The sequence below is a fragment of the Stegodyphus dumicola genome, chromosome X1, assembly GCF_044657685.1.
Source record: "Stegodyphus dumicola isolate Sdum_Otavi_A_Nest chromosome X1, ASM4465768v1".
Taxonomy (NCBI): Eukaryota; Metazoa; Arthropoda; class Arachnida; order Araneae; family Eresidae; genus Stegodyphus; species Stegodyphus dumicola.
Window position 1 is genome coordinate 22,559,335 of NC_140780.1, and position 17,874 is coordinate 22,577,208.

Below are 17,874 nucleotides of genomic sequence, written 5' to 3' on the forward strand. Positions count from 1 at the left end.
CTTTCAGACTTTTCATCAACAGGGAGATGTGAAACAGTTTGTTCACCACTCTGCAGTTCATTCGCTGCATGGATACAGTTCACCTCGGTATTTTTAGCAGCTGGTACATACTTGTTTTCCTCCCGTTTCCTTGGAACCAGCTTCAAATTATGCGTCAGAGTCATGAATGGAGCCCGACTCTTCACAAACACAAGTATCCAGGTTTAGAATCAAGTCCTTGTCTGCAAAATCTGCACTATGAGACGCACACATAATTTGCGAGGTGATTGAATTTTCTTGCAATACTGGAGTACAGTGCTTAAGCTATACAACAGCTTCTCCCATCTCTGCATCACATGCACTTTCAGATGGTTCAACATTTGCTGACTGCGTTTTCATAACTTCACTATCAGTTTCTATGAACTTGACAGTCGCATTTTCACTTTCTTCTATCTCTACTTCAGGCACATGAGAATCAAAATCTTCCTTCCCATCTTTTAGTTCTTCATGTTTTCGTTCTTTTTCTTTAATCCCATTAGATATTTCATTGATCATTTCTGGAGCTTTCTCAGGCAGTTCGTTAGCTACTTCTTTCATTTCTTCATCCTTGGATTCTCCAGATGCCACTACTGTCATTTTCACATCTTCTTTTATAGCTCCAGTTTCTTCTGCAAGCTCCACTTCCAGCTGTTGGATTTGCTCTTGCACCTGTTCTCGGCCGGCTTTCATCTCTTCTCATCCAGCTTTCATATCAGCCATCATCTCTTCATATCCAGCTTTTATCTCTTTATGTCCAGCTTTTATCTCAGCATATCCGGTTTTCAACTTCTCCTGTCTGGCTTTCATCATTTCTTGGAATTCAGCTAAGGCAGTCATGAGCTGTCTTAATGGATCTTCCATTAGTCTTGTCACTGGCATTCACCCTGAAATCCCACTTCTGACACCAATTGTTCCATTTTTCTTTTCTGACACCAGTTGTTACATTATTTTCTCCCTTCACGTTCGTACGGGGTTCGTGAGGATTTAGAATGAATAATGACAATACTACTTGATGAAGTATCGAAACACACTTTATTGGCCAGTATTGTCAGGACAGCTCCAAAACACATTTTTACAGTCGTCGATGACCTACTATAAACATGCTGATACGATCAGCGACACAACCTCCAGTTTATCAAGCTATCACTGTGGAGACAGCTTCACAGCAAAGCACTAGAGTACAGCTCTGGACTCTGCTTGGTTGTTCTTGGAACTCCACGTACTCTCAAGACTCTCCACGCTACAACTTGTGATACACTCGATGACACATAGAGCACAGCTCCCGACTCTTTGGCCCCTATGAGGGGTCTATGTGCACGCCTTTGGCGCGCGGTTCAGTCGTTCCCGGAGATCAACATGCTCTCTTGACGATGCACTAACTGCAATACACTATGAGACTTTTGGTGCACTTGACGACCCATTCGGCACTCGCTGCCTGGCTGTCAACTGTACGACTCCGCAGGGATTGACTCGCTAAACGAGACACCAACTCGATACTAACTATCAGCTCGCTAACCGAGGCACTTACACACACTAACCGACTGTGGACCAGGAAGGTTTATATAGCTTTCGGCTTGTGTTCGAGAACATTCTGAGCTAAACCAGTAAGAATTCGTTCCAGAAGGTTCTCCATCCATCCATGTTATATCGCCAAATGTTGCCAAATGGACGATTTCTCGCCAAATGTGGCAACCCTGTCTGTACTTGTGATTTTATGGCAACCCTAAACCTGCTTTGCAGGAAAGCTTTCTCACCGTGCCTGTACATTTCATAACAATATGCTAGCTTGCAAAATTTTAGCATGGACATAATATTTTAGCAAATCACCATAAAATTGGAGAAGAGGGTTTATAGCCATTAACGCTATGAACACCAGTTCAGTAGAGAAGTGTTGTGCTTATGCAAATAACAGAAACATGACTTCATAGATCACATGAGTGTAAAAAAAAGCCTACAGTAGGCGTGCATAGTATATGATAAGGAGCAGAAATCAAAGGAGTTAAAGGCAATTCTCACTGCAAGTGAGTTGGATGTGTGGTGTGTTTAAAGGAAATCATTTAGATGGCTTCACATGTCAAAGAATGATCAGTAAGCTTGAAGAAGGATTCAGCATGATGAGTGTAGTCCAATGTTTTTTTACTGATCCACAGTGTTTTTGGCATTCCAAAGTAATGGCATAGCTTTGAGAAAGATTGGTGGCAGTTGGCTGAAAAACACGAGACGTCCATGTATGTAAGACTGGTGTATTGTTCTTCAGTGAAAAGTTACTGATACCAACTAGCAGGGAACATTGCTCATCAGCTGCATATGGCAACAGAACATTAAATGTTGTAGTTTAATGTGGCTAGATGCCATCATTAAAGTGGCCTGTTCATATGTTGTCTTGAACATTTCATTTGATTAGTGACTACCTGCTGCTTAGGCTAGTTTAAAGAGTACAAAGAGTGGACACATTATCATTGGGGTCAAGTCTTTTTTATAGATGAAGGTTATTTCAGTGTCACGAATGATAGTGAACACCAGCTTATTATGGACAGAATTTGAGACATGGCATCATTCTACTAAATCAGGGAAAGAGACTGTTATAATGGTTCAGGATATGCTTTGTCTGGAGGAAGTATTATGCGGAATGGCCACAGTGACCTCCACATTTTCAGTAGACATACACTCAGTGAAGATCACTGTTGTCAAAAACTGATCCTTTCCGACATACATGTGTTTCAAGGAGTTGTTTTTGCAAGCTTTGTTTTTATGAATGATTATGCCAGAACATACATAACTCATGCTGTGAAGGAGCAGCTGAAACATGAGATTCTTTTTAATGTGTGAATCCATACACTTGAAATTAAAGTAATGGTGTTAAATTTTTTATGCATTCATTTTTCATTTTGAACTGTTGTAGAATTATTTAACTGCAATGAAAACCACAAAATATTCTTAGTGTTCTCTGATTTTATTAATTATTATGGTTGTTCAGCTGCTTATGGTAATTTTGTTTTATTTACAAGTTCACAACTGGACTGTGGAAGAAACCATACAGTGGCTTATTTCGTCTGTAGAGCTTCCTCAGTATGCCAAACAGTTTGAAGAAAATGCAGTTGATGGTACATCGCTTCCAAGGTATGCAGTATTATATTTAATATAATCCAAGTGATATATTGCCTACTTTAAACTGTGTTTACAAGTGGAAGTATTTTATTGCTAATGAAGAGTTCATGAAAGGTGGCTACAGGCTTAATTTTTTTAACTGTTGATCTCTGACATGTGCCTCTGAGTGATATGGATCTGTCTAGTTGATATGAAGAGTTTTATAGGAATGATTGCAGAATTGCGAGTAGAATGATTTAGAAAGTGCAAAATCTTAACATTTTTGTATGATCCCTATCTATGTTCATTACACATTTATTAATTAAATGCAAAGAATTATGTCCAAAATTCTTGAAGATATCAGAAAGTAAATTTCCTGATTTAGATCCCATTTTGAGGCATATTTTTGAATAAAATTTGTCTCGGCTATTAGGACTAGTTACAAAACAAAAGTGACTTATTTTCTCACTAAGGGCTTGAATCAGATAAAACAACACTTGTCCCATGAAAATATGTGTTACAAAAATTTCACTGAATTTTCCATGTAAAGGCATGAAACTTCTTACATTTAAATAAAGCAGATATTTTTCTCATTGCCTCTTCCATCTACAGTGGTCATATAAAAAGTTAAATTTTGTCTTTTCAAACTTTAGGCATTGGCCTTACAGGGACCTTATTGAAATTTTACAGGGGCATTGAAACTGCCCCTGTGAATTTTACCAGAGAATTTTACAGGGGCATTGAAACTGCCCCTGTAAAATTCTCTTTGATGTGAAGAAGCTTTGTAATTTGAAGTGCATACCTGGTATCAGTAGTTAAGGAAGTAAACCTTGTACGTACCTTTGATGAACAACCAGTATATAAAATCATATTGTAAAAGCAGATGTTTCTTCAAGTCAATAATATTGATTTGAATTGGTCACTTTAAAACTATCTTTTCAATTTGGAATTTTTAAAATTTTCTACCTATTTCACTATATTATCAAAATCTTTAAATAGCTAGTCGTTTCTGCAGTGTTCATTTCTTGAGAACCTTCCCCATTTAAAATTCCATCGTCATCTTTAGTTGTAGTTGTCTTTGTTTTGACCACCTTATAGAAAACATGCATTTTCCCTTCATTTTTTTGTTATTCTTCCAGTTTATTTTCTTATTTTTGTTTATTTTGCCAACCAGGTAATTTTTCTTCTAAGCCATTTTACTTTCTGTATAAGCTGTTATTAAACAAAAATTTGAAATAAAATTTGTTTTTGAACAAAAACAAAAGAATAATTTTCAAGCTAACTAACGTTTAAAAACATGGGCAACGCAATGCTTACTACTTCCTAACTGGCAACTGGATTTGTCAACCTTTGGCCACACCCTGCCTTTCTTTACAATATTCTAATTAGGCACGAATCAGCACTTGGCCACATGTGTGACACTGCATCCTTACTATATTCAAACTGACCAAGGAACTGTTAACACTTGACCACAAGGGCCACGCCCACCTTTGCATCACTACCCCCTATAGAATTGGTATAGTGGGAACTTGACAGGTGTAGAGTTTTGGACTGTTGAATGACAAATTTATCTGTTATGCATTACAGGAAAGCACATTCTCTACTGAAATAAGTCATTTGTCATTAATTTTTAATATAAAAATGTATCTTCCATTTTTGTACCTTTTCCATTTCCATTTTGTACTTGCACACTGTGTATGCACTACTTGCTGTACACATGATAGTAAAGCCAAGTTAATATTTAAAAACTTAAATTTCAGTGAATGTTTAAATTATCTCAGTGCAGCAGAAGTTCTTAGTATAATAAGGAGGAGTAGAATAATTTTAATATGCAGATATTTGAGTGACATTTTTGTCTGCTAGGTTAATGCTATTTCTAAGATAAATTATTCTCAGCTAAAAATATGATGTTTGGTGAAGGATCAGTGAATCTGCAGGGTTGAAAAGAGTGATTAGGCAGTATGAGATATCTTCTATGAATTAAAAAAAAAAAAAAAAAAAAAAAAAAAGAAGGAGTGATATTTATTCCAGCTCTTGTTGCTGCTATAGAAGAAATGGGTACTCTATTGATATTATCAGCATTAGGACTGTCTTTAGCACATTATGTCTCGTGATTCACAGATATCCTTATGAAATTAAATAATTTCTTGAACTTAAATATTGTATTGTAAATTGCCATTTAGTGGACATAATTATATCTAAAAGATCTGTATATTAAAATTCTGAAATTTATCTTTTATACATTTGTGTGCAAATTTCAAAATTCACTGACATATAATTTTTAATAGTGTACTTATTTTTGAATTATCCTGTATGTACATATGCAAGCATAAGCTTATTGTGTTAGCAGAAAGTGAAATTTACCGTTAGATATATACTACTTTATGTTCATACATCTTTCTTGTATTTAATACTATTTATTGCATCTTAATGTGCTATAAAACATTTTTAATTTTTATTAATTGTGTTCCTATGACTCCTACATATGCAGATAATTCCAAAAGTTTGTAGATAGATTTTAAAGATAGGTTAGGCATATGAAAGTCAAACATTTTTAACATGTAGCTGCAAATGCATTTGCAAGGTGTTACAAGTCAACGTAGGTATTGTCTGCAATGCATGTTTATTGTGGCAATAATAATTTACAACTAGAAACAAAATTTATAATTTTATTCTATATTATCACTGTACACTGCGAAAAAAAAGTGGGAGACATTTCTATATCTCCAATTCTACTGGGCCGACTGATGAAACTCAACTTGCATTTTTCATGTCTTGAAAGCGCGATTTAGGATATGTATTAGATTTACAATCAATTAATCAATATTATTTAGTAAATAAATTATTGTTCTAATATAGGTATTTTGACACAAAATCCTAAAATAACATACCAACTTGTTTCCATATTTCAATTCTATGACTCAAATTACGCCAAACTACGAAGTTTGTCTTTTGTAAAAATCACACGAATAGTTTTTAAAAAATTAGCTCTCAAAATTTTAGCTCCTTAATGTTTGGTATATATTTATTAATCTTTCTTTTTTATTAAACTTATTTAATTCTTCCTTTCACATTTCGAAATTCAGGTTCATTCCAAATAAAATTCACCCATTTTTTATCATTTATTTTTAAAATTTGTATTTTTAAATAATTTTTATACATTTTTCAAAAAAATTGTGAATTATAATCTATAATATTTTTACCATCATCTTAAAGTCGTTGTATTTCTAAGTATACATGCAAAAAATTTCAGTTTTTATTCAAAATTTCCGAAGATATACGTGAATTTATGTATTGGCACTTTTAAAATTTGGCATATTTGTTAAAAGTGATAAAACATCAAATGTGATTTAGACACTTTGCTAAAATTATTTGAAAGTAGGAACAATGTGACCTTTTCTCTGCTCATGTACAATGTAAAAAAGATAGGAACGAGGTGCCTTTTTTTCCCACTCCGACATAATAGAAGGGAAAAGAAAATTGGTTGCTCTATATTAAGAAGTTCGCCAAGTGAATTGTTCTTGACGCAAACTGAAACAAATGTGGCAAGGTAAATTTTGCACCAAATTTTACAAAATTCAATATGTAGGCATAATTTGAGCCGTAGAATCAAAATATGGAAAAAAAGTGGTATGCTTTTCCAAAAAAGTCTGATTTTGTGTCAAAGTACCTATGTTAGAACAATGCTATGTATAAATCTAATATATATCCTAAGTCGGGCTTTCGAGACACGAAAAACGCAATTTGAATTTTGTCAATCGGCCCAGTAAAATGGGAAATATAGAACTGTCCCATTTTATATCCACAACAATACATACTTTGCAGCATTGATGCTTGGATTAGGAACTTCTCCAAAAATGGAAGGCTGTCATGGACATGTGCCTTGGCAGCTCTTGCAAGGTCAGTGAGCTGTTATAGGGGGTCTTATAATATAACAATAAGGCTTTTAAAGTGACACCACAAGGAAAAAATCAATTAGCATTTGATACGCATTCCATTTCATGGATGATCTTTTTCCACTGCAGAAGTGAGTGCCACTTGGCCCTAACCAGAATGTCTGTTTAATTGGAGTGATTTTGTTTAGCATAATCAAGTGGAAATGTTTGGTGATTGGGGCATGTCATGGTTTCAGAACTTTTTATTGCACAATCGCTATGTAGCTGTCCTGTTCCCATGAACTATTTGCCATCTTTCTGTGATTGTATGACTTCATTCTACTCCATTAGTACCATCATCTAGACACTTTCTGGCAATCTCTGGTTGTGTTTATGTATCCTTTACAAAAAATTGTCTTACCTGACACAAAGCTTATATTTGAACTTTTGGACCACCATATATATTACTTTTTATTACTGAAGCTTAATGCTGCAGTAATAAGCGTTAAGCTTCAGAAATAAAAAGAAATTTAAAATTAAAAAAAAAAAAAATAGAAATTTAAAATTTAAAATTAGAATTAAAAAATAATTTATTTTAATTTTCTTAGTTGTATTCTTGAGTGTTTGTGATATGTGTATATATATATATATATATATATATATATATACAGATATGTACTATATGTGTACAAACATATATCTATATATGTGTTTGCAATAAAAATGAATTTAGAAGTACTGATGTAGGATCACTGAGATGTAGAAACACAGAAATACTGATGGCACAGCATGTAGATGGCATAGAACATAGATCCATATTGAACAGGAAACTTGGCAACCAAGTAAGATCAAGCATTCATTTTGATTTCATTGACATTTTAGCCTTGACATTTTAATTGTGCCTTTTTAAGAAAATTTACATTTTTGATACTGTTGCAAAAGGAAGAGAGCAGAGCGAAGCACTGTCCAAATGGCAACAGAGCTAGAAGCTAAAGAGCACAGTTATCCACTACGGAAGCTCACGAAGAGAATGTTTTGGTTTAGATTAGAAAGGTGTCAGTTCTAAAAATTTTGAGTTGAAGTTTCAAATTAGCTACGTCATCGGCATTACACAAGCCGTGTGATATAATTTACAAATGGTGCCATCTAGAAAAGTTATTACTACTTTTAAAATATGGAGAGGAAATATCCAAATTACGTTCCTACATTCTGTGCCATCTATGTGCCTATGTTCTACCCAACCTACGTTCTGTGCCATCTACGTGCTGCATCATCAGTATTTCTGTATTTCTATGTCTCTGTGTTCCTACATCAGTACTTCTAAATTTGCTTTTATTACATACACATATATAATGTCTCTCTGTGTCTCAGTGTTCATACATTAGTGCTTCTAAATTTGTTGTTATTACATATATAATGTGCTGTGAATTCATATATTATAATATTTTCAGAATGGCTGTAAATAATATGCATTTCTTGTCAAATTTGGGGATTAAGGATCCAATACACAAGCATAAAATATCTTTGAAAGCAATGGATGTTGTTTTATTTGGTCCTCCCAGAAGTAAGTGACATTTTTCTGTAAATTTATATGTGTTTGAAACCATAACAGTGCTGATATGGTAATAGATACTTTTTTTTCTCAATGAAGTGGCAGTTATCAGCAGACTGTTTATTTTAAGCATGCACCCGTTATGCTTGTATGCGAACAGTAGAATGTGCAGAATCATTATTCAGAATTCTAAAGAATAAATTTCACATCTTTATCGCAAATCTAAGAAGGTTTTAAATTTTTATCACTACAGGGTGTAATTAATAATTTTGAATGGCTCAGAGTTATGTCGGACTGTGTGGGATTGGCTGAAAAAGTCAAGCATCTTTCTAAACAAGAATTTTTTTAGTGAAAGGCCTTTTAGTGAAGGAGAAGTGGTCTGTAGTTAGAGATATTTTAATTCACTGAGGCTTTCCCAAAAGGGAACCAGTTACTGATTATACATTAGATTCTTGTTGAAACTGAATATGCTATATGACAAAAATTCATGGAACTTGAAAAAGAGAAATTCCTTATTAAAATGCAGTTGTGTGATCTAAATTTAAAATTACATTTTTGTCTTATACAGTACAAAGTCTGTAATCCGGACGTCCATAATCCGGACCTCAAAGCTACAAACTTTATGCACGTTTAATGTATAATGGACGGTATAAGCTAAGCTAAAATTAACTAAGGCATTTCAGTTAATGTTGCAGATTGCGCTGTTCTTTAATCTTCAAATTGGATCCGGCTTATTATTTTTGCAGACTGTTAGAACAATTTTATAAAAATAAGGCTTGAACTTTCGATTATGTCAAAAAGAGTTTCCAATTCTGGAGCTGCCAAAGGATCTACAAAGCAAAAGCATGTTTTGATGTCCATTAAACAAAAAGTGGAATTGCTGCAAAAAATGGATAAAGGCCTATCCGTCTCAAAATTATGCGAGAAGTATGGCATTGGAAAGTCCATTATATATGACACAAGAAAAACGAACTTTCTGAATTTTTTGTGGAAGCATCTTAAACAACTTACATTGAAAGAAATGTTAAAGTAAACAAATAAATATTAAGCTTTTTTGTAAATTTTGATACCCTTTAGATCATAATTGTTCTTTATTTCATAAATTACGATTTCATATTTTTAATTGTATAATTTCTGCATGCCATCTTACCAGATTGAAATTGATCTATAATCCGAAAAAATCCCTAATTCGGAATCGCCAAAGTTCCGACGAGTCCGGATTACGGACTTTGTACTATATATGTGATGAAAATTAATGAGCAATATGTCTTGCTTATGCAAATATTTATTTGTAATTATTACAATTAAAGAGTTTTAGATTAGTATATTTTCAGTCTTCTGCTGTATATGTAAATGTCCAAAGTTAAGGTCATGGAAACTGGCATTAGGACATTGATTAATAGTGTAGTTATTCCCTGTATATTGTGGAAGCTAGTTGTATCCAGTCTCTGAAATTATTATGTTTAAAATTCCGAGAGTTGTTTTTTATGTAAATCCTTGCTATTCTATAGAGTTGATGTTTTTACTTCTTAAATTTAATTTTCACATGCAGGAAAAAGTAGTTAAAAATTTTAAACTGTGTAAGGAATTAGGCTTGACCCTCTCAAAAAATGAAGTGTAAAAAATATTTAAAAGTAGTAATAGTAGAATAGGTGCTGAGAAGTTTCTTGAAAATAGTAGCCATACAAGAGATGCGAAGAATTATTAGTGCCTAAAATTTAAAACGGCAGGAGTGGAAGAATGCAGAAGAAAGTAGAACTTCGTGGCCTTGAAAATAGCTAAAGCAGACAATTTTTAGGTAAATCAAGTTCCTTTTGTATTGTTTAAATGAGTGTCAGAACATTTTTGTTTCACAGTGTAGGTTCATTGAAAGGAATTAAAACTTGATGCAAAACTGCCTTATACTTGTATATTTTGATTTAAATAAAGGTCATATTTTTTTGGGATCATTGCATAAAAAAAGCTCAATGATATTTCTGCATTTCATATTTTTATACAGTGAAAATTCTTCAGATTTCTTTCATTAGCCTAAAATGTGCTGATTTAGATGATTTGTAAAAGCAGAATAGCATTTAGTGGACTTAGGATTAGAAGTATTTGATTATGCTGAAGTGCACTACTACTTAAGAGTAGGATATTGTAATTTAGGTAGTGAGCTTCTGTGTAGTTACATGAATTTTATCTTGTATGAATATTTTAAATGTCAAACGTATATCCCTAGTAATCAGAAATGAAGTGATAATATAAAGGAAAAAAGATAATTTTATGTAACATGAACTAACTTTCATGCATTTTAACAAAGTAGTGGTACTGTGATTCTTTTACAGTATTGAGGTAAATGCAATCAGTATGATCACTTCATTGCAGCTTTGGCCATATATTAGTGATTCAAATTAAGGCTTTCGTGGCATGCAGTATTCCAGACACAGGGGACAAGCACATACCTTGAAACAACATCTGAAATTTCATTTCGATTTGTTGAGCAGATATATCGGGGAAGTTTTTTAATGACTGTCATGTATATGTCAGAAGAGTCCTCAAAACATTGTTTAATTAGTTAGTTAGTGAATATCAATCAAGCTGTTTAACTATTCGTCAAAATGTTTTAGATTTTCTCTGTTTCTTGGGGCTAATAGTAGCATAATTAGTGATGTGCGTATGAAACCTAGTATGTGTTTTTAAAGTAATATTTTATCAGTCATGATCAAAAGTAATGGAAGAAGAGAACCATGGCAGATAGCATTTTATCACTATGTTTAATTTGCTAGTTTTATTTAATTGATTAGTGTGATTCAAGAGTTAAGGTTAATTCTCACACGAGTTGGACTCACCACCATGCTGTTAACAGGAAGTTTTTATGAAATTATTTCAATAATACAGTATATGGATGCAATTAATTTTCTGCATATATAATTTATATTTATGTTTTTTACTTTACCACCTAGGATGCGATATAAAATTTGCATGTATCTGTATACAGTATAGCTCCAAATATTGTGATTAACTGTAATTACATCCCATCTGTATATATATTTTGTATTTTTATGTAAGCAATTACAGTAATTGTGCAATTGAAATATTGCAGTTAACAGTTGAGAGAAAAGTAACACAGACACATTTTCTCAAGAATAAGAAATTTCATGCAGAATGCATGACACACATTGAATAGCTAATAGAAAGTAAATGTGTAGTTTTCTTCATTTTGTAAGTTACTCTATGTAACATTTCTTTATTTGGAAAGGAAATAAATGTAATGTTACCATGACTGCTGAATCAGTACATGAAAAAAAAAATACTTCATGTGGTAAAGTTATGATTCACAGAATAAATAGAAACGTACACCCATATATAGGAGTGTAATTGCTTGCTGATATGTGTATAAGTTACATATTTGTCAAAAGATCTCTCATTTTATGTCACAGAATTAAGTGAGATAAATATGTATGAAATATTCATATAATTTATTTTTCTTAATATGGTGACCTCCACATCTGGTTTTAAATTATCTCTTTATAAATATATACTGTACTATTTTACTCTTAAAAAATTTTTGTTTACGTAAATTAAGGTAAAATTTTAAAAGGCACATGAATAAATTAGCTGCAAACTTAATTTCAAAGGATGCTGAGATTCAAGTAATTGAAGTCTAAATAACTAAAATGTGTCATCATATTGCCTATTCTTTTATAACAGATTGAAATACATTTTATGCACTTGTGGTATATCCAATTTTTTAAGATATTGATATTTATGAGCTGTTTTATTTTCCTGTCTTTTTTTTCTTTCCTTTTACTGTTATTTTTGCTTCACAATACAGTCCTATCTACCATAAATGTCACTGCTGCTCACCAACAATGCAATGCATAAGGTCTTTCATTTGTCTTCAATATTATAAAAGTTCTTTCATCAGTACTGCTTAATTATTTAATTTTTTTATTTGGACTTCTTGCACAAGTGCTATTTTACACCATGAGCATCATAAATAAAATAGATTTGTAACACCCTACAAAAGGTTCATAGCAAAATTTTTAAACTCTGAATATGGTGCAGCATGCAATCTAAAGTAAAATGTAATGGCTGTGATAAATTTTTTTAGAAATGTATAAATTGCAATATTTTTGAAAATTTTGTTCAAATGATAACATACTGTGTTATTAGTCTGATATTTTCCTTACTATTCCATTTTGCATAAATAAAATATTTCCATAGTTTTAAAATTCTTTTAGAGTTGTTTTAGTTTTATTCTACAATAAAGATTTAATTTTATAAGATGACAGAAGATATTTTTATGTAATAAATATTTGAACATTTCTGTTTATTTTTTTTATTAAAAAAAGTTTTATTGTAAATTCTTCTTTGAGGTTTTAGACTATGATCTGAAGTGTTCAGATTCTGTGTCTTTTCCTTCACAAATTACTATAAATCTAAAATTTTCCCCTGTGTGTTGGAATACATCTGTGTATAAAACAGACCTACACAGTTTAAATTTCTCTAGTCTGTATATTAAAAGTTTATATCAAACGATTTTAAACACAAATTTCTTTTTGTTAACTCTTTAGTACCTTAGTATGTGGCTTAACCTTTTCCATAATATATATTATTGAATTTGATGTGAATATTTGTTTCTTGACTCTTTTTTTCCCCCCTCCTCCTTGTTATATATATATATATAATTTGTTAGTTACTTATTTTATGCATTATTGTATCATAATTTTAAATGTATTTATTGTTTATTTTGCATAATTAGTGGATTTAATTGTATTTTAGGTGTTTAAATAGGTTCTTAAATTTATTAGATTTATAACTTTGTGTAGACACATATTGGAGTTGTGTAACTACCTGAAGTTGAATCACAGATACTGCCTGCTAAATTTTACCGGCCTGCGGGACAAAATTATATTGTTGAGTCATCACTACTTTGGTACATTTCAGAAGTTTCTAGCAAGCTCATTTCCAGAAACTTAGAATTCGAGTTTTGTAGAATATTCTAGTGGTGTGTCTTTTTTTCATCCCACTTTGATGATGGTAGTAATAGGGGCTGTGAAAAGCACTGCAATTAGAAAAGAGATGTTATGTACTTAGCATTTTTAATCTTTGCTGAGAGAGCAGCTAGTTAAAAACACTTTGCTGCTATATTCCAGTCTTTGTTTGTAGACTGGAGCTCTAAGTATTCAGATAACCTTTAGTGAGATATTTGCAGTTTTGTTGCATTAGTACTCAGAACCTGTGGTTTTTTTATTACAGGGATTTTATACTTCTTGGACTGAATTTGCAGTTATGTTTCTTATGTTAAATAAAATGTGAGTAGTATCTTACACATCTGTCTAAGCTTCCTTTCACTGTGTTTCTTTGTAAAGACCGTTGTTGTTTAGTCTGCAAGAAAAGATAAAGTTTCCTTTTTTTTTTCTGACTTATTCATTCAGATAATCTTTGCAGTTCATGAATCAGAATAATATGTTGTTCATAAAATATTTTATGAACATAACAAAACAAAAATAACTGAAATGAAAACAACAATAAATTTGAGAAAATGTTTCATAATTTAAAATTTAATTTTAATTTATATGACAAGTATGCACATGCTTGTCAGTGTTCACCTTAAGAGTTCTCATTGGAAGGATCTAAAGTAGGAAACTATTCTTCATGTGCTTATAACTAATTGTACAATCTCAGTACCGACATCTGGTGTTCAGAGTGGACTGCATTTATGTAATTTATCAAAATGTTTTAGACTTTCAGGGCACCCTTTCAAGTCATTTATTTGAGTTCAAATGTTGTCATCATATCCCTTGGAAACAGTGAAAAATGCTTTGTAAAAATTATGGTTTACAACATACTTTTTCAATCTATAAACATACATTTATTTGGTGCAATTGTGTGTGTGCTATAAAATGTAAATTTTCTAGACATTAAAAACCTCAAATATATAGAGATACATTTCAGTTTCGTAGAGGTCTCTCATTTGAATAGCCTAATATCCATACATATAGAGGCCCATCAGCGGCCGAGCGGTAAAGTCGCTGAACACTGGTAGTTCGGTCTGAGGTTCGAATCCCGTGAACGGGCTGGCTGCATGGGTGTTTTCGTGGTTTTCCCCATGTGTAACGTGTATACGAGCCAGTTTCCCTTAGAAAGTCCTCCACGAAAGCATCCCTCCCCTCAGGCAGATAGCCCTAGTGTGCTTTGCCGTAATTAAATACACCACACCATATATATAGAATAACTGGTCATTTTATTGATTTGAATCTGTGCTTTAAAATTCGCCTCAGAAGATTACAGACAGCAGTTAACTCTTTTGATTAGTGACCAGTTTATTGAGGATCATTTGTATATTTAAAGACTTTTAGTTGAAATGTTAAATCAGAGTGGAATTACTGTATACTGTATCAATATTTTCAATAGCTTTTTGTTTCAATTTCTGGCTGTAAACTGTAGTTGAGGTGAAAATTGACTTTATGATTAGAAGTACTATTTAATGTAATATCACTAGAAATGTGCATTACTTAAGTATTTCAAGCTTTCTTTCCAATTTTTATTAGGGAAAAATAATATTTTTTGTTAAAAATCACAGTGTGCATTTCAGTGGTATGTTTTGGTTGCTAATATAACATTATGCATATTCTACTACATATTGAATGTCAAATTGCTGAAAACTAATAAAAACGTACTGCAAGTACTGCGAAAGTAATTAAAAAAACTCTTACTTAGTATATCTGTAAAATATTCTCAAAGTTATTGTAAATCTATTATTATAAAATCTTCACTTTAATCATTGTTTAATTGTCATATGTTAATCTTTTCTTGAAGATCCAAAAAAATTAATTTGAATTTCCATGTTAAAAATATTTAATTTAAATTTCATTGTTTGCTTGAAGTTTTTAACTCCTCTCTGTTTTTAACTCTTTTTAAATTACAGATCACAATTATCTTAAGGATATTATTTTAACATTATCACTCGGTATTGCTATTCTTGGTTGTTGGTTTGCTTTTGTTCAGCATAAAAAGTCCCAAGCTCAGTTACGGAAAACTATGAAAGACATGGAAAGCTTACAGTATGCTGAGGAATCATTAAGACAATTACAAAAAGAGTGAGTATTGATAAATAGCTTTATAATAATAATATTTTTTTTCATTCCTTTAATACATCTATCCTTTAGTTTCTATTTTATTATTCTTAATGAATTCATTTGAAAACTAACTGAATAAAGATAATCATATCCTTTAATACATGATATATAATTCTGAATATTTTTTTAAAAGTCTGTGATAAATAATTTATGTTTATTAAGGTATTTGGTGAATTCTACTGAATTTTTAAAATGCAAAGTTTTAAAATTAAGCTCTGATGTAAAATATTTATCAATAGTAATTTGCCATCATTTTAGCTTAACTGCTGTGAAATATTTATAAAAGTAAGGTAAATAAAAATATTTTTATAAAATTAAGCGCATTTTCAGCTGCCACTAGCATTATAGCAGCCTCTAGAAAAAAATTATTATTCTACTGAAGAATTCAGTTGACAAATTTATAATTTACATAAAATTTTACTTCCGATTGGATATACATGCCTTATAATTGCATTGTTAATAATTAACTCTGAATGACTTTTAACTTTTAAAGAATTTTAAAATAATATAAAAAATTACATATATGACTTGAGACACATTAGATAAAACTGATAGAAATGCTCCACTGAATATAGAAGTGTCTTAAAGGTGGAAATTAACAACCTACTCACTGAAACAGTGATCGCTAACATTTTTTTACTGCTTACCAGTAGTAAAGCATATACTGACCTCATTGATATGGATTTTCAGATGAACATATGTAATAATCCATGTGTAAATTTACAAACTTTATTGTTTGTGATAATGCAATACAGAGTCAAAAGTCTGGACATCCAATATCCAATATCCGAAATGATCTAAAATCTCTACCACCACTTGCATTTTTTTTTAAATTGTTGGCATGATCTGTGCATGTGTGTTTAATTTTTTTTCATAATAAAACATGAAAAGCCTCTATTCTTAGTTTCTCTTTGGCATTAAATAAAGTACCTCCATATCTAATAAACAAACATTTATTAGTATAAATCTGTATGATCAATAATTTAGCTCTTGCCATTTTGCTTGCATATATCTCAAACCAAAACGTCAATTTTACATATAAATAATAATTTTTTTTCTGATGCCAACAGGTCTATCATTATTTATTATATTTTACTTTCATCACCACATGGCAGCTCAGCGATTTCTAAACATTTAAAAAAGTATTAGCAGTTGAATATTAAAGAGTATGGTAACTTTTTATGTTGGCATTATGCTTAGTGAAGATTACAGACTTTAGCTAACTGCACAGCGAAGTGTTGTGCTTTTGATAAGGAGAAAATTCTTTCCATATGCAAAAAAAAAAAAAAAAAGATTTTGTAAATAATACTCATAGGCCAAATGATTAGTGCTGTTTGAATTGAGAATAAACAATCTGTTATTGAGATAGATTGGCACTAGAGTTCAGCACTAGTTCATGCGATAGAATTTAAAAGAAGCAAAATTTTTAGAAATTAGAGAAGCATCGAGCAATAAAAATAAGGGATGACAAAATCTTTAGATTTTTAAGGAAGTGCAGAAAAATTTAGGATCTGCAGAGACTGCATTAGGCTGTAAAATGTGTAGAAAATATGTGGTATGGTTCCAGAAAATATATTGCCACCAATAGTGAAGAAAGTATTATAGAGATTCTTGATAACAAAAATATTTCGATTGATACCTGATAAATAAAAAAATCTCTAAAATAGCAAAATAAGAAGTAATGATTTAAAATGAAAATACAGTCAAAAGTCTTTAATCCGGACTCGACGGGACTTCGGTGATTCCGGATTATCGGTTTTTCCGGATTATAGATCATCAGTTTAAATCTGGTAAGATGGCATGCAGAAATTATAAAATTTAAAATATTAAACCGTAATTTATGAAATAAAGAGCAATTGTGATCTAAAGGGTATCAAAATTTACAAAAAAAAAGCTTAATATTTATTTGTTTACTTTATTAAACATTTCTTTCAACACGCGCATGTGTAAAGCATACATTACGCATAGTCGAAATTAGAAAATTGCAACCAGAAAACTATTTGATGTGTATTCGTGTTATTTATAATGACGAGGAATTTGTTTTAAATCATATCAAAGATGGAGTACATTGAGATGAAATACTACATTTAGTAAGGAATTATAAGCTGAATAAAATAAAAACATCTCCCTGAAGATAAGGATAGTGCTGACAAATCAACTTCCAGTTCATTGCGTGCCGCGTCCCCCCTTCCCCCGCAGAGCAGCGTGAAATTGA

General features: G+C 31.6%; 1 protein-coding gene across 4 annotated transcripts in view; it reads left to right on the top strand.

Annotated features, from left to right (window-relative positions):
• The window catches only part of LOC118205487 (stromal interaction molecule homolog), a 137,474-nt gene that overhangs the window by 38,794 nt on the left and 80,806 nt on the right, over positions 1–17,874 (top strand). For all 4 annotated transcript variants that reach the window (XM_085807192.1, XM_085807191.1, XM_085807190.1 and 1 more), the window contains exons 4-6: positions 3,027–3,138; positions 8,432–8,544; positions 15,449–15,620. In XM_085807192.1, coding sequence (XP_085663318.1) covers positions 3,027–3,138; positions 8,432–8,544; positions 15,449–15,620 — 397 coding nt within the window. The remainder of the gene's footprint in view (positions 1–3,026; positions 3,139–8,431; positions 8,545–15,448; positions 15,621–17,874) is intronic.